General features: G+C 45.2%; 1 protein-coding gene across 1 annotated transcript in view; it reads right to left on the reverse strand.

The window, feature by feature from the left end:
* The window catches only part of LOC118936639, a 38,143-nt gene extending 20,855 nt beyond the window's left edge, over positions 1 to 17,288 (reverse strand). Inside the window, exons 1-4 of the mRNA XM_036973482.1 lie at positions 16,888 to 17,288; positions 15,527 to 15,667; positions 13,602 to 13,705; positions 9,866 to 10,014 (exon numbers count right to left, since the gene is read on the reverse strand). Of these exons, the coding sequence (XP_036829377.1) occupies positions 9,866 to 10,014; positions 13,602 to 13,705; positions 15,527 to 15,654 (381 nt within the window). The 5' untranslated portion in view covers positions 15,655 to 15,667; positions 16,888 to 17,288. The remainder of the gene's footprint in view (positions 1 to 9,865; positions 10,015 to 13,601; positions 13,706 to 15,526; positions 15,668 to 16,887) is intronic.
* Between the last annotated feature and the right edge of the window lie 1,876 nt (positions 17,289 to 19,164).

The following is a 19,164-nucleotide window of genomic DNA, read 5'->3' on the forward strand; positions in this document are numbered from 1 at the left end:
GACAACTAGGCTACACTTAGGCCAAACTGACAACTAGGCTACACTTAGGCCAAACTGACAACTAGGCTACACTTAGGCCAAACTGACAACTAGGCTACACTTAGGCCAAACTGACAACTAGGCTACACTTAGGCCAAACTGACAACTAGGCTACACTTAGGCCAAACTGACAACTAGGCTACACTTAGGCCAAACTGACAACTAGGCTACACTTAGGCCAAACTGACAACTAGGCTACACTTAGGCCAAACTGACAACTAGGCTACACTTAGGCCAAACTGACAACTAGGCTACACTTAGGCCAAACTGACAACTAGGCTACACTTAGGCCAAACTGACAACTAGGCTACACTTAGGCCAAACTGACAACTAGGCTACACTTAGGCCAAACTGACAACTAGGCTACACTTAGGCCAAACTGACAACTAGGCTACACTTAGGCCAAACTGACAACTAGGCTACACTTAGGCCAAACTGACAACTAGGCTACACTTAGGCCAAACTGACAACTAGGCTACACTTAGGCCAAACTGACAACTAGGCTACACTTAGGCCAAACTGACAACTAGGCTACACTTAGGCCAAACTGACAACTAGGCTACACTTAGGCCAAACTGACAACTAGGCTACACTTAGGCCAAACTGACAACTAGGCTACACTTAGGCCAAACTGACAACTAGGCTACACTTAGGCCAAACTGACAACTAGGCTACACTTAGGCCAAACTGACAACTAGGCTACACTTAGGCCAAACTGACAACTAGGCTACACTTAGGCCAAACTGACAACTAGGCTACACTTAGGCCAAACTGACAACTAGGCTACACTTAGGCCAAACTGACAACTAGGCTACACTTAGGCCAAACTGACAACTAGGCTACACTTAGGCCAAACTGACAACTAGGCTACACTTAGGCCAAACTGACAACTAGGCTACACTTAGGCCAAACTGACAACTAGGCTACACTTAGGCCAAACTGACAACTAGGCTACACTTAGGCCAAACTGACAACTAGGCTACACTTAGGCCAAACTGACAACTAGGCTACACTTAGGCCAAACTGACAACTAGGCTACACTTAGGCCAAACTGACAACTAGGCTACACTTAGGCCAAACTGACAACTAGGCTACACTTAGGCCAAACTGACAACTAGGCTACACTTAGGCCAAACTGACAACTAGGCTACACTTAGGCCAAACTGACAACTAGGCTACACTTAGGCCAAACTGACAACTAGGCTACACTTAGGCCAAACTGACAACTAGGCTACACTTAGGCCAAACTGACAACTAGGCTACACTTAGGCCAAACTGACAACTAGGCTACACTTAGGCCAAACTGACAACTAGGCTACACTTAGGCCAAACTGACAACTAGGCTACACTTAGGCCAAACTGACAACTAGGCTACACTTAGGCCAAACTGACAACTAGGCTACACTTAGGCCAAACTGACAACTAGGCTACACTTAGGCCAAACTGACAACTAGGCTACACTTAGGCCAAACTGACAACTAGGCTACACTTAGGCCAAACTGACAACTAGGCTACACTTAGGCCAAACTGACAACTAGGCTACACTTAGGCCAAACTGACAACTAGGCTACACTTAGGCCAAACTGACAACTAGGCTACACTTAGGCCAAACTGACAACTAGGCTACACTTAGGCCAAACTGACAACTAGGCTACACTTAGGCCAAACTGACAACTAGGCTACACTTAGGCCAAACTGACAACTAGGCTACACTTAGGCCAAACTGACAACTAGGCTACACTTAGGCCAAACTGACAACTAGGCTACACTTAGGCCAAACTGACAACTAGGCTACACTTAGGCCAAACTGACAACTAGGCTACACTTAGGCCAAACTGACAACTAGGCTACACTTAGGCCAAACTGACAACTAGGCTACACTTAGGCCAAACTGACAACTAGGCTACACTTAGGCCAAACTGACAACTAGGCTACACTTAGGCCAAACTGACAACTAGGCTACACTTAGGCCAAACTGACAACTAGGCTACACTTAGGCCAAACTGACAACTAGGCTACACTTAGGCCAAACTGACAACTAGGCTACACTTAGGCCAAACTGACAACTAGGCTACACTTAGGCCAAACTGACAACTAGGCTACACTTAGGCCAAACTGACAACTAGGCTACACTTAGGCCAAACTGACAACTAGGCTACACTTAGGCCAAACTGACAACTAGGCTACACTTAGGCCAAACTGACAACTAGGCTACACTTAGGCCAAACTGACAACTAGGCTACACTTAGGCCAAACTGACAACTAGGCTACACTTAGGCCAAACTGACAACTAGGCTACACTTAGGCCAAACTGACAACTAGGCTACACTTAGGCCAAACTGACAACTAGGCTACACTTAGGCCAAACTGACAACTAGGCTACACTTAGGCCAAACTGACAACTAGGCTACACTTAGGCCAAACTGACAACTAGGCTACACTTAGGCCAAACTGACAACTAGGCTACACTTAGGCCAAACTGACAACTAGGCTACACTTAGGCCAAACTGACAACTAGGCTACACTTAGGCCAAACTGACAACTAGGCTACACTTAGGCCAAACTGACAACTAGGCTACACTTAGGCCAAACTGACAACTAGGCTACACTTAGGCCAAACTGACAACTAGGCTACACTTAGGCCAAACTGACAACTAGGCTACACTTAGGCCAAACTGACAACTAGGCTACACTTAGGCCAAACTGACAACTAGGCTACACTTAGGCCAAACTGACAACTAGGCTACACTTAGGCCAAACTGACAACTAGGCTACACTTAGGCCAAACTGACAACTAGGCTACACTTAGGCCAAACTGACAACTAGGCTACACTTAGGCCAAACTGACAACTAGGCTACACTTAGGCCAAACTGACAACTAGGCTACACTTAGGCCAAACTGACAACTAGGCTACACTTAGGCCAAACTGACAACTAGGCTACACTTAGGCCAAACTGACAACTAGGCTACACTTAGGCCAAACTGACAACTAGGCTACACTTAGGCCAAACTGACAACTAGGCTACACTTAGGCCAAACTGACAACTAGGCTACACTTAGGCCAAACTGACAACTAGGCTACACTTAGGCCAAACTGACAACTAGGCTACACTTAGGCCAAACTGACAACTAGGCTACACTTAGGCCAAACTGACAACTAGGCTACACTTAGGCCAAACTGACAACTAGGCTACACTTAGGCCAAACTGACAACTAGGCTACACTTAGGCCAAACTGACAACTAGGCTACACTTAGGCCAAACTGACAACTAGGCTACACTTAGGCCAAACTGACAACTAGGCTACACTTAGGCCAAACTGACAACTAGGCTACACTTAGGCCAAACTGACAACTAGGCTACACTTAGGCCAAACTGACAACTAGGCTACACTTAGGCCAAACTGACAACTAGGCTACACTTAGGCCAAACTGACAACTAGGCTACACTTAGGCCAAACTGACAACTAGGCTACACTTAGGCCAAACTGACAACTAGGCTACACTTAGGCCAAACTGACAACTAGGCTACACTTAGGCCAAACTGACAACTAGGCTACACTTAGGCCAAACTGACAACTAGGCTACACTTAGGCCAAACTGACAACTAGGCTACACTTAGGCCAAACTGACAACTAGGCTACACTTAGGCCAAACTGACAACTAGGCTACACTTAGGCCAAACTGACAACTAGGCTACACTTAGGCCAAACTGACAACTAGGCTACACTTAGGCCAAACTGACAACTAGGCTACACTTAGGCCAAACTGACAACTAGGCTACACTTAGGCCAAACTGACAACTAGGCTACACTTAGGCCAAACTGACAACTAGGCTACACTTAGGCCAAACTGACAACTAGGCTACACTTAGGCCAAACTGACAACTAGGCTACACTTAGGCCAAACTGACAACTAGGCTACACTTAGGCCAAACTGACAACTAGGCTACACTTAGGCCAAACTGACAACTAGGCTACACTTAGGCCAAACTGACAACTAGGCTACACTTAGGCCAAACTGACAACTAGGCTACACTTAGGCCAAACTGACAACTAGGCTACACTTAGGCCAAACTGACAACTAGGCTACACTTAGGCCAAACTGACAACTAGGCTACACTTAGGCCAAACTGACAACTAGGCTACACTTAGGCCAAACTGACAACTAGGCTACACTTAGGCCAAACTGACAACTAGGCTACACTTAGGCCAAACTGACAACTAGGCTACACTTAGGCCAAACTGACAACTAGGCTACACTTAGGCCAAACTGACAACTAGGCTACACTTAGGCCAAACTGACAACTAGGCTACACTTAGGCCAAACTGACAACTAGGCTACACTTAGGCCAAACTGACAACTAGGCTACACTTAGGCCAAACTGACAACTAGGCTACACTTAGGCCAAACTGACAACTAGGCTACACTTAGGCCAAACTGACAACTAGGCTACACTTAGGCCAAACTGACAACTAGGCTACACTTAGGCCAAACTGACAACTAGGCTACACTTAGGCCAAACTGACAACTAGGCTACACTTAGGCCAAACTGACAACTAGGCTACACTTAGGCCAAACTGACAACTAGGCTACACTTAGGCCAAACTGACAACTAGGCTACACTTAGGCCAAACTGACAACTAGGCTACACTTAGGCCAAACTGACAACTAGGCTACACTTAGGCCAAACTGACAACTAGGCTACACTTAGGCCAAACTGACAACTAGGCTACACTTAGGCCAAACTGACAACTAGGCTACACTTAGGCCAAACTGACAACTAGGCTACACTTAGGCCAAACTGACAACTAGGCTACACTTAGGCCAAACTGACAACTAGGCTACACTTAGGCCAAACTGACAACTAGGCTACACTTAGGCCAAACTGACAACTAGGCTACACTTAGGCCAAACTGACAACTAGGCTACACTTAGGCCAAACTGACAACTAGGCTACACTTAGGCCAAACTGACAACTAGGCTACACTTAGGCCAAACTGACAACTAGGCTACACTTAGGCCAAACTGACAACTAGGCTACACTTAGGCCAAACTGACAACTAGGCTACACTTAGGCCAAACTGACAACTAGGCTACACTTAGGCCAAACTGACAACTAGGCTACACTTAGGCCAAACTGACAACTAGGCTACACTTAGGCCAAACTGACAACTAGGCTACACTTAGGCCAAACTGACAACTAGGCTACACTTAGGCCAAACTGACAACTAGGCTACACTTAGGCCAAACTGACAACTAGGCTACACTTAGGCCAAACTGACAACTAGGCTACACTTAGGCCAAACTGACAACTAGGCTACACTTAGGCCAAACTGACAACTAGGCTACACTTAGGCCAAACTGACAACTAGGCTACACTTAGGCCAAACTGACAACTAGGCTACACTTAGGCCAAACTGACAACTAGGCTACACTTAGGCCAAACTGACAACTAGGCTACACTTAGGCCAAACTGACAACTAGGCTACACTTAGGCCAAACTGACAACTAGGCTACACTTAGGCCAAACTGACAACTAGGCTACACTTAGGCCAAACTGACAACTAGGCTACACTTAGGCCAAACTGACAACTAGGCTACACTTAGGCCAAACTGACAACTAGGCTACACTTAGGCCAAACTGACAACTAGGCTACACTTAGGCCAAACTGACAACTAGGCTACACTTAGGCCAAACTGACAACTAGGCTACACTTAGGCCAAACTGACAACTAGGCTACACTTAGGCCAAACTGACAACTAGGCTACACTTAGGCCAAACTGACAACTAGGCTACACTTAGGCCAAACTGACAACTAGGCTACACTTAGGCCAAACTGACAACTAGGCTACACTTAGGCCAAACTGACAACTAGGCTACACTTAGGCCAAACTGACAACTAGGCTACACTTAGGCCAAACTGACAACTAGGCTACACTTAGGCCAAACTGACAACTAGGCTACACTTAGGCCAAACTGACAACTAGGCTACACTTAGGCCAAACTGACAACTAGGCTACACTTAGGCCAAACTGACAACTAGGCTACACTTAGGCCAAACTGACAACTAGGCTACACTTAGGCCAAACTGACAACTAGGCTACACTTAGGCCAAACTGACAACTAGGCTACACTTAGGCCAAACTGACAACTAGGCTACACTTAGGCCAAACTGACAACTAGGCTACACTTAGGCCAAACTGACAACTAGGCTACACTTAGGCCAAACTGACAACTAGGCTACACTTAGGCCAAACTGACAACTAGGCTACACTTAGGCCAAACTGACAACTAGGCTACACTTAGGCCAAACTGACAACTAGGCTACACTTAGGCCAAACTGACAACTAGGCTACACTTAGGCCAAACTGACAACTAGGCTACACTTAGGCCAAACTGACAACTAGGCTACACTTAGGCCAAACTGACAACTAGGCTACACTTAGGCCAAACTGACAACTAGGCTACACTTAGGCCAAACTGACAACTAGGCTACACTTAGGCCAAACTGACAACTAGGCTACACTTAGGCCAAACTGACAACTAGGCTACACTTAGGCCAAACTGACAACTAGGCTACACTTAGGCCAAACTGACAACTAGGCTACACTTAGGCCAAACTGACAACTAGGCTACACTTAGGCCAAACTGACAACTAGGCTACACTTAGGCCAAACTGACAACTAGGCTACACTTAGGCCAAACTGACAACTAGGCTACACTTAGGCCAAACTGACAACTAGGCTACACTTAGGCCAAACTGACAACTAGGCTACACTTAGGCCAAACTGACAACTAGGCTACACTTAGGCCAAACTGACAACTAGGCTACACTTAGGCCAAACTGACAACTAGGCTACACTTAGGCCAAACTGACAACTAGGCTACACTTAGGCCAAACTGACAACTAGGCTACACTTAGGCCAAACTGACAACTAGGCTACACTTAGGCCAAACTGACAACTAGGCTACACTTAGGCCAAACTGACAACTAGGCTACACTTAGGCCAAACTGACAACTAGGCTACACTTAGGCCAAACTGACAACTAGGCTACACTTAGGCCAAACTGACAACTAGGCTACACTTAGGCCAAACTGACAACTAGGCTACACTTAGGCCAAACTGACAACTAGGCTACACTTAGGCCAAACTGACAACTAGGCTACACTTAGGCCAAACTGACAACTAGGCTACACTTAGGCCAAACTGACAACTAGGCTACACTTAGGCCAAACTGACAACTAGGCTACACTTAGGCCAAACTGACAACTAGGCTACACTTAGGCCAAACTGACAACTAGGCTACACTTAGGCCAAACTGACAACTAGGCTACACTTAGGCCAAACTGACAACTAGGCTACACTTAGGCCAAACTGACAACTAGGCTACACTTAGGCCAAACTGACAACTAGGCTACACTTAGGCCAAACTGACAACTAGGCTACACTTAGGCCAAACTGACAACTAGGCTACACTTAGGCCAAACTGACAACTAGGCTACACTTAGGCCAAACTGACAACTAGGCTACACTTAGGCCAAACTGACAACTAGGCTACACTTAGGCCAAACTGACAACTAGGCTACACTTAGGCCAAACTGACAACTAGGCTACACTTAGGCCAAACTGACAACTAGGCTACACTTAGGCCAAACTGACAACTAGGCTACACTTAGGCCAAACTGACAACTAGGCTACACTTAGGCCAAACTGACAACTAGGCTACACTTAGGCCAAACTGACAACTAGGCTACACTTAGGCCAAACTGACAACTAGGCTACACTTAGGCCAAACTGACAACTAGGCTACACTTAGGCCAAACTGACAACTAGGCTACACTTAGGCCAAACTGACAACTAGGCTACACTTAGGCCAAACTGACAACTAGGCTACACTTAGGCCAAACTGACAACTAGGCTACACTTAGGCCAAACTGACAACTAGGCTACACTTAGGCCAAACTGACAACTAGGCTACACTTAGGCCAAACTGACAACTAGGCTACACTTAGGCCAAACTGACAACTAGGCTACACTTAGGCCAAACTGACAACTAGGCTACACTTAGGCCAAACTGACAACTAGGCTACACTTAGGCCAAACTGACAACTAGGCTACACTTAGGCCAAACTGACAACTAGGCTACACTTAGGCCAAACTGACAACTAGGCTACACTTAGGCCAAACTGACAACTAGGCTACACTTAGGCCAAACTGACAACTAGGCTACACTTAGGCCAAACTGACAACTAGGCTACACTTAGGCCAAACTGACAACTAGGCTACACTTAGGCCAAACTGACAACTAGGCTACACTTAGGCCAAACTGACAACTAGGCTACACTTAGCCTAGACTGACAACTAGGCTACACTTAGCCTAGACTGACAACTAGGCTACACTTAGCCTAGACTGACAACTAGGCTACACTTAGCCTAGACTGACAACTAGGCTACACTTAGCCTAGACTGACAACTAGGCTACACTTAGCCTAGACTGACAACTAGGCTACACTTAGCCTAGACTGACAACTAGGCTACACTTAGCCTAGACTGACAACTAGGCTACACTTAGCCTAGACTGACAACTAGGCTACACTTAGCCTAGACTGACAACTAGGCTACACTTAGCCTAGACTGACAACTAGGCTACACTTAGCCTAGACTGACAACTAGGCTACACTTAGCCTAGACTGACAACTAGGCTACACTTAGCCTAGACTGACAACTAGGCTACACTTAGCCTAGACTGACAACTAGGCTACACTTAGCCTAGACTGACAACTAGGCTACACTTAGCCTAGACTGACAACTAGGCTACACTTAGCCTAGACTGACAACTAGGCTACACTTAGCCTAGACTGACAACTAGGCTACACTTAGCCTAGACTGACAACTAGGCTACACTTAGCCTAGACTGACAACTAGGCTACACGTAGGCCAAACTGACAGGAACTGATGCCATCTAGGCGAGGGGTTCTCAGTGGGGTCCGTGGCCAGACATAAAAAATTTAAATAAGTATATACCCTTTTAAATAAAAAACAACTAATTTAACAGATTTAACTAATTTCAAAGGATCTCTGGAATAAGTAATACGATGTTATAATATTAATACACAATGTATGTTCTTAAACCTTGGGGCAAATACTTAAATTATAATTAATTCTAATTTTTACATAAAATGCACTGCAATTTAAGATTTTAAACTGCAAAAGTCTCAGTCTCATGGCAAAATGTGTAGAGTTACAGGATATTAGCTTTAAAGATGTAACGAAATTGCTTTGTTCCACCATTAAATAACATTGCTTTGCCCCCCCCATTAAATAACATTGCTTTGCCCCCCATTAAATAACATTGCTTTGCCCCCCCATTAAATAACATTTCCCCCCCAATTAAATAACATTTCCCCCCCCAATTAAATAACATTTCCCCCCCAATTAAATAACATTGCTTTGTCCCCCCCATTAAATAACATTGCTTTACCCCCCCATTAAATAACATTGCTTTTCCCCCCCATTAAATAACATTGCTTTTCCCCCCCATTAAATAACTATCCCCCCATTAAATAACATTGCTTTGCCCCCCATTAAATAACATTGCTTCCTTCCCAGGGCCTGAGACTTGTCCGGCCATGCCCTGCCACAGTCATAGTAAAACTATAGGGCATTTTTTATCTCAATCAAGTTATTGGGGCCCCCCCCCCCATTAAGTGATAACCCCCTGATCTAGACGTCATACTGTAGTCTTTTGGACCACTAGTCTACGTGAAAGACTTGGCTACATTTGATATGGATTTATTTTATTAACTAAAAGATGTTATTACCATGACGGCCTCAAGGGGGTCAGCCACCTGTTCTATGGAGGTGTTGGTAAAGTTGTGGTGCTGTTCTTTGAGCTGGACGTGCCATTGCTGCCGCTGGGAAGACACCGTTCCTCTCCAGGGCTTCACGTCGATGCAGAACACCCCGTGACCTTAGAAGACAGATAGAAGAGGTTTGAGTTGTGAGAAGAGGTTTGAGTTGTGAGAAGAGGTTTGAGTTGTGAGAAGAGGTTTGAGAACTAGGGTTGGAGTGAACACCTAGAGGACAGTAGCTCTCCAGGAACAGGGTTGGAGTGAACACCTAGAGGACAGTAGCTCTCCAGGAACAGGGTTGGAGTGAACACCTAGAGGACGGTAGCTCTCCAGGAACAGGGTTGGAGTGAACACCTAGAGGACAGTAGCTCTCCAGAAACAGGGTTGGAGTGAACACCTAGAGGACAGTAGCTCTCCAGGAACAGGGTTGGAGTGAACACCTAGAGGACGGTAGCTCTCCAGGGACAGGGTTGGAGTGAACACCTAGAGGACGGTAGCTCTCCAGGAACAGGGTTGGAGTGAACACCTAGAGGACAGTAGCTCTCCAGGAACAGGGTTGGAGTGAACACCTAGAGGACAGTAGCTCTCCAGGGACAGGGTTGGAGTGAACACCTAGAGGACGGTAGCTCTCCAGGAACAGGGTTGGAGTGAACACCTAGAGGACGGTAGCTCTCCAGGAACAGGGTTGGAGTGAACACCTAGAGGACGGTAGCTCTCCAGGAACAGGGTTGGAGTGAACACCTAGAGGACGGTAGCTCTCCAGGAACAGGGTTGGAGTGAACACCTAGCGGACGGTAGCTCTCCAGGAACAGGGTTGGAGTGAACACCTAGAGGACGGTAGCTCTCCAGGAACAGGGTTGGATTTAACACCTAGAGGTTTTTCTCCATTGTTTTTGATGGCAGGCCACTCTGGTAGACCTACATTATGATCACATAGCCACAGTAGCCTACTTGGCCACTATTAAAACTAACTTGAAGCGGGTACAGCCTCAGTGTTCACAGTAAAACTGTAACTTAAAGCAGGTACAGCCTCAGTGTTCACAGTAAAACTGTAACTTAAAGCGGGTACAGCCTCAGTGTTCACAGTAAACGAGAGCTGGAAGCTGCACAGAATTTTCAAGTTTGCGCTCAGCAGAAGTGAAATTTGCCCAGTGCTCAGAAAAAAAGAGAAGGAACATTGGTTAGGAGTCAAGTCAACCACACAGTACATAGGCCTAGTTAGTTTAATACTGGACAGTACATAGGCCTAGTCAGTTTAATACTGGACAGTACACAGGCCTAGTTAGTTTAATATTGGACAGTACATAGGCCTAGTTAGTTTAATATTGGACAGTACATAGGCCTAGTCAGTTTAATACTGGACAGTACATAGGCCTAGTTAGTTTAATACTGGACAGTACATAGGCCTAGTTAGTTTAATATTGGACAGTACATAGGCCTAGTTAGTTTAATACTGGACAGTACATAGGCCTAGTTAGTTTAATACTGGACAGTACATAGGCCTAGTTAGTTTAATACTGGACAGTACATAGGCCTAGTTAGTTTAATACTGGACAGTACATAGGCCTAGTTAGTTTAATACTGGACAGTACATAGGCCTAGTTAGTTTAATATTGGACAGTACATAGGCCTAGTCAGTTTAATACTGGACAGTACATAGGCCTAGTTAGTTTAATACTGGACAGTACATAGGCCTAGTTAGTTTAATATTGGACAGTACATAGGCCTAGTTAGTTTAATACTGGACAGTACATAGGCCTAGTTAGTTTAATATTGGACAGTACATAGGCCTAGTTAGTTTAATACTGGACAGTACATAGGTCTAGTCAGTTTAATACTGGACAGTACATAGGCCTAGTCAGTTTAATACTGGACAGTACATAGGCCTAGTCAGTTTAATACTGGACAGTACATAGGCCTAGTCAGTTTAATACTGGACAGACCATAGGCCTAGTTAGTTTAATACTGGACAGTACATAGGCCTAGTCAGTTTAATACTGGACAGTACATAGGCCTAGTCAGTTTAATACTGGACAGTACATAGGCCTAGTTAGTTTAATACTGGACAGTACATAGGCCTAGTTAGTTTAATACTGGACAGTACATAGGCCTAGTCAGTTTAATACTGGACAGTACATAGGCCTAGTCAGTTTAATACTGGACAGTACATAGGCCTAGTCAGTTTAATACCGGACAGTACATAGGCCTAGTCAGTTTAATACCGGACAGTACATAGGCCTAGTTAGTTTAATACCGGACAGTACATAGGCCTAGTCAGTTTAATACTGGACAGTACATAGGCCTAGTCAGTTTAATACTGGACAGTACATAGGCCTAGTCAGTTTAATACTGGACAGTACATAGGCCTAGTCAGTTTAATACTGGACAGTACATAGGCCTAGTCAGTTTAATACTGGACAGTACATAGGCCTAGTCAGTTTAATACTGGACAGTACATAGGCCTAGTCAGTTTAATACTGGACAGTACATAGGCCTAGTTAGTTTAATACTGGACAGTACATAGGCCTAGTTAGTTTAATACTGGACAGTACATAGGTCTAGTTAGTTTAATACTGGACAGTACATAGGCCTAGTCAGTTTAATACTGGACAGTACATAGGCCTAGTTAGTTTAATACTGGACAGTACATAGGCCTAGTCAGTTTAATACTGGACAGTACATAGGCCTAGTTAGTTTAATGCTGGACAGACCATAGGCCTAGTTAGTTTAATACTGGACAGTACATAGGCCTAGTTAGTTTAATACTGGACAGTACATAGGCCTAGTTAGTTTAATACTGGACAGTACATAGGCCTAGTTAGTTTAATACTGGACAGACCATAGGCCTAGTCAGTTTAATACTGGACAGTACATAGGCCTAGTTAGTTTAATACCGGACAGTACATAGGCCTAGTTAGTTTAATACTGGACAGTACATAGGCCTAGTCAGTTTAATACTGGACAGTACATAGGCCTAGTTAGTTTAATACTGGACAGTACATAGGCCTAGTTAGTTTAATACTGGACAGTACATAGGCCTAGTTAGTTTAATACTGGACAGTACATAGGCCTAGTTAGTTTAATACTGGACAGTACATAGGCCTAGTTAGTTTAATACTGGACAGTACATAGGCCTAGTTAGTTTAATACCGGACAGTACATAGGCCTAGTCAGTTTAATACTGGACAGTACATAGGCCTAGTTAGTTTAATACCACACAGTACATAGGCCTAGTCAGTTTAATACTGGACAGTACATAGGTCTAGTCAGTTTAATACTGGACAGTACATAGGCCTAGTTAGTTTAATACTGGACAGTACATAGGCCTAGTTAGTTTAATACTGGACAGACCATAGGCCTAGTTAGTTTAATACTGGACAGTACATAGGCCTAGTTAGTTTAATACTGGACAGACCATAGGCCTAGTCAGTTTAATACTGGACAGTACATAGGCCTAGTTAGTTTAATACTGGACAGACCATAGGCCTAGTTAGTTTAATACTGGACAGTACATAGGCCTAGTCAGTTTAATACTGGACAGTACATAGGCCTAGTCAGTTTAATACTGGACAGACCATAGGCCTAGTTAGTTTAATACTGGGCAGTACATAGGCCTAGTTAGTTTAATACTGGGCAGTACATAGGCCTAGTTAGTTTAATACTGGACAGTACATAGGCCTAGTTATTTTAATATTCGACTGAGCACCTGTGAGGATGACGAGGTCGATGTCATCTGCCTTGGTGGTTTGAAACTGGGTAGGAACTCGTAGATCGCAGAAAATGTTCTCTTTTTTCAGTCCGCCAAGTTTCCTAAAAACAATAAAGAGGGATTATAATCCAAGGTCCTTATGCTTTTTACTACGTACAACCTGACCTAGATACAGCCTGACCCCCCCGTCCCTATAATGTAGTCTAGCTAGCTAGATACAACCTGACCCCCCATCCCCATAATGTAGTCTAGCTAGCTAGATACAACCTGACCCCCCCGTCCCCATAATGTAGTCTAGCTAGCTATATACAACCTGACCCCCCCGTCCCCATAATGTAGTCTAGCTAGCTAGATACAACCTGACCCCCCATCCCCATAATGTAGTCTAGCTAGCTAGATACAACCTGACCCCCCTTCCCCATAATGTAGTCTAGCTAGCTAGATACAACCTGACCCCCGTCCCCATAATGTAGTCTAGCTAGCTAGATACAACCTGACCCCCCCATCCCCATAATGTAGTCTAGCTAGCTAGATACAACCTGACCCCCCCATCCCCATAATGTAGTCTAGCTAGCTAGATACAACCTGACCCCCCCATCCCCATAATGTAGTCTAGCTAGCTAGATACAACCTGACCCCCGTCCCCATAATGTAGTCTAGCTAGCTAGATACAACCTGACCCCCGTCCCCATAATGTAGTCTAGCTAGCTAGATACAACCTGACCCCCCATCCCCATAATGTAGTCTAGCTAGCTAGATACAACCTGACCCCCCATCCCCATAATGTAGTCTAGCTAACTAGATACAACCTGACCCCCCATCCCCATAATGTAGTCTAGCTAGCTAGATACAACCTGACCCCCCCATCCCCATAATGTAGTCTAGCTAGCTAGATACAACCTGACCCCCCCATCCCCATAATGTAGTCTAGCTAGCTAGATACAACCTGACCCCCCATCCCCATAATGTAGTCTAGCTAGCTAGATACAACCTGACCCCCCATCCCCATAATGTAGTCTAGCTAGCTAGATACAACCTGACCCCCCATCCCCATAATGTAGTCTAGCTAGCTAGATACAACCTGACCCCCGTCCCCATAATGTAGTCTAGCTAGCTAGATACAACCTGACCCCCGTCCCCATAATGTAGTCTAGCTAGCTAGATACAACCTGACCCCCGTCCCCATAATGTAGTCTAGCTAGCTAGATACAACCTGACCCCCCATCCCCATAATGTAGTCTAGCTAGCTAGATACAACCTGACCCCCCATCCCCATAATGTAGTCTAGCTAGCTAGATACAACCTGACCCCCCATCCCCATAATGTAGTCTAGCTAGCTAGATACAACCTGACCCCCGTCCCCATAATGTAGTCTAGCTAGCTAGATACAACCTGACCCCCCATCCCCATAATGTAGTCTAGCTAGCTAGATACAACCTGACCCCCGTCCCCATAATGTAGTCTAGCTAGCTAGATACAACCTGACCCCCCATCCCCATAATGTAGTCTGGCTAGCTAGATACAACCTGACCCCCCATCCCCATAATGTAGTCTGGCTAGCTAGATACAACCTGACCCCCCATCCCCATAATGTAGTCTAGCTAGCTAGATACAACCTGACCCCCCATCCCCATAATGTAGTCTAGCTAGCTAGATACAACCTGACCCCCCATCCCCATAATGTAGTCTAGCTAGCTAGGTACAACCTGCCCCCCCCATCTCCATAATGTATTCTAGCTAGCTACATACAACCTGACCCCCTGTCCCCATAACACAACCTGACCCCCCCCTGTCCCCACAATGTAGTCTAGCTAGCTATCACTGTCGAGGATAAACAAGAACATCAAGCCAACAACCTCACCATACGTACAGAACACACTTGTATAAGTCCCTGCCGTGTTAAATCAATCCTTTAGGCCTACCTGACACGTTGGATAAAGTCCTGCACTGTTAGGGTAGGCTGTGTACTGTCTCCTGTGGCACCTGCAATAGCAGTACTGGGTCCTGTGGAGAAGTGAAACTGGGCCAGCTGGCTTCCAAGCTGAAACATTCTCCTTGTGGATCTGAAACAACCAGAACCAAACGTGATAATAAGTGGAACAACACTGAGTGTATCAAACATTAGGAACACAGGACTGGCCAGGTGAAAGCTATGATCCCTAATTGATGTCACCTGTTCAATCCACTTCAATCAGTGTAAATGAAGGGGAGGAGACGGGTTAATTAAGGATTTATAAGCCTCGAGACGTGTATTGTGTATGTGTCTCATTCAGAAGGTGAATGGGGAAGGACAAAAGATTTAAGTGCCTTTGAAAGGGGTATAGTAGTAATTAGGTGCCAATCGCACCGGTTTGTGTGTGTCAAGAACTGCAACGCTGCAGTGTTTTTCCACACTCAACAGTTTCCCATGTGTGAATCAAGAACGGTCCACCACCCAAAGGACATCCAGCCAATTTGACACAACTGTGGGAAGCATTAGAGTCAACATGGACCAGCATCCCTGTGGAAAGCTTTCAACACCTTGTAGAGTCCATGACCTGACGAATCGAGTCTGTTCTGAGGGCAAAACAGCGACTCAATATCAGGAAGGTGTTGCTAATGGTTTGTGTATGTAACTATAGAAGCGGAGAGGTGTAGCTTATATGTTGACATCAAACCGCATCACACTACAGGAAAGTAAAAGCTCATTTAGACAGCAACATCTTAAAACAACAAGACTATATAGCTAAGTAACAAAAACGTGTTTTTGACGGCTGGGTATAATTTGTGTTTACGTTCCAACCGGAATCTGTTTCCAAAGAATGTCGTAAATAACAAGGATGCCGAAAAAACAACGTATACAAAGTAGTATGATCAATTCACCTAGTTAACTAGCTGTCGAATAGGCATCAACTCTCCACGTAGCCCACTCCCCTACCTGGTATCTTATTCTGCCGATAAACAACTCTGTTGTATGTTGGAAACCTTGTTATTGAATAGATAGATTCCTGTTCCACATTATTCCCAGCCGTTTTTGACTGTGCGACTTGGAGGGGAGCAGGCACAGCATGTCCTAGATAATTAAACTATATTTGGACAACACATCATTTACGTTACATTTTTCTCGCTGCATTTAGCTACAACTTCTATATTGCCAATGTCAACAAACGTGTTTGTTCACGACAAAAACACTCGAAAATGAACGTGGCTTAGAAGTGAAAACAAAGACGAGACTAATAGAACAAAAGACGGAGACTAATACTAGCGTTAGAACAAAAGACCGAGACATACGTCGAGCTCTTACGTTAATAAAGCCAGAGAAAGTTGAAAACAGGAGTCAGTGTTTTTTTTCTTCCAGCACCTCTTTGTGGATGAGGCAGCCGATATATTTTCCAGCCGTCCAAACTTGCTGTAATGAAATTGTATCCGGGAATGATGTTTCCCAATCAGCGCTGTTCCGCTGCGGCCAGTTCCTGGAAGACGTAAACAACCAACCACGTGGAGGTCGGGTTTCCACCAGGAAAACCTCACCGCAGTATACACGCTATCTGGGAGCAAAACAATACATATATTTGGGACATTTTCGTCTTCACATTCAACTGGAGAAAACACAAACTAACAAGTCATTCAATTTAAAAAATAAAATAAAACGTATGGAGCGTCGGGTTATGAGAGCGCAGTAGGCTATGGAAATCAATCTCTCACAGAGTGGATTCAGTTCACATTGCCGTGGTCATTGACTGTGGGGAGATGCACTACGTCTGTACCAGTAGAACATAGACATATGGCGAGCACAAACAAGTCATATGATATTATGTGTGTGTGTGTGTGTGCTTAAGTAAATTACAGGAGGAACATGGTGTCTCCCCCTCCACATCCTTCTCCTCTTATTATGGAGCCACCTCTCTAGGGGGCACAGGGGGCACAGGATAAGACCTCTCTAATTATGGAGCCACCTCTCTAACCAGGGGGTACAGGATAAGACCTCTCTAATTATGGAGCCACCTCTCTAACCAGGGGGCACAGGACAAGACCTCTAATTATGGAGCCACCTCTCTAACCAGGGGGCACAGGACAAGATCTCTCTAATTATGGAGCCACCTCTCTAACCAGGGGGTACAGGATAAGACCTCTCTAATTATGGAGCCACCTCTCTAAACAGGGGGCACAGGACAAGATCTCTCTAATTATGGAGCCACCTCTCTAACCAGGGGGTACAGGATAAGACCTCTCTAATTATGGAGCCACCTCTCTAAACAGGGGGCACAGGACAAGATCTCTCTAATTATGGAGCCACCTCTCTAAACAGGGGGCACAGGACAAGATCTCTCTAATTATGGAGCCACCTCTCTAAACAGGGGGCACAGGACAAGATCTCTCTAATTATGGAGCCACCTCTCTAAACAGGGGGCACAGGACAAGATCTCTCTAATTATGGAGCCACCTCTCTAACCAGGGGGTACAGGATAAGACCTCTCTAATTATGGAGCCACCTCTCTAAACAGGGGGCACAGGACAAGATCTCTCTAATTATGGAGCCACCTCTCTAAACAGGGGGCACAGGACAAGATCTCTCTAATTATGGAGCCACCTCTCTAACCAGGGGGCACAGGACAATATCTCTCTAATTATGGAGCCACCTCTCTAACCAGGGGGCACAGGACAAGATCTCTCTAATTATGGAGCCACCTCTCTAACCAGGGGGCACAGGACAAGACCTCTCTAATTATGGAGCCACCTCTCTAAACAGGGGGCACAGGACAAGATCTCTCTAATTATGGAGCCACCTCTCTAAACAGGGGGCACAGGACAAGATCTCTCTAATTATGGAGCCACCTCTCTAACCTGGGGGCAAAGGACAAGACCTCTCTAATTATGGAGCCACCTCTCTAACCTGGGGGCACAGGACAAGATCTCTCTAATTATGGAGAGGTTAGACGTTAGAGAGGTCTTGTCCCATGCCCACTGCTTGCTATTTTTGAATTTCTTGTTATTGAAAAGTAGTGGACAGGTTAACATTGAAACGCAGAGTCAAAGACAATGCTGTAATTGTAAGTGTCATTTTTTTTATCTGGGCAAGTCAGTTAAGAACTTGGCCTAGGAACAGTGGGTTAACTGGTCTAGGAACAGTGCCTGTTCAGGTGCAGAACGACAGATTTGTACCTTGTCAGCTCGGGGGTTTGAACTTGCAACCTTCCGGTTACTAGTCCAACGCTCTAACCACTAGGCTACCCTGCCACATATGTCATACAGAAGACTCTCATACAGAAGACTGTCATAGAGAAGACTGTCATACAGAAGACTCTCATACAGAAGACTGTCATAGAGAAGACTGTCATAGAGAAGACTGTCATAGAGAAGACTGTCATAGAGAAGACTGTCATAGAGAAGACTGTAATAGAGAAGACTGTCATAGAGAAGACTGTCATAGAGAAGACTGTCGTACAGAAGACTGTCATAGAGAAGACTGTCATACAGAAGACTCTCATACAGAAGACTGTCATAGAGAAGACTGTCATACAGAAGACTCTCATACAGAAGACTGTCATACAGAAGACTGTCATAGAGAAGACTGTCAGAG

Source organism: Oncorhynchus mykiss, unplaced genomic scaffold (genome assembly GCF_013265735.2).
Source record: "Oncorhynchus mykiss isolate Arlee unplaced genomic scaffold, USDA_OmykA_1.1 un_scaffold_258, whole genome shotgun sequence".
NCBI lineage: Eukaryota > Metazoa > Chordata > Actinopteri > Salmoniformes > Salmonidae > Oncorhynchus > Oncorhynchus mykiss.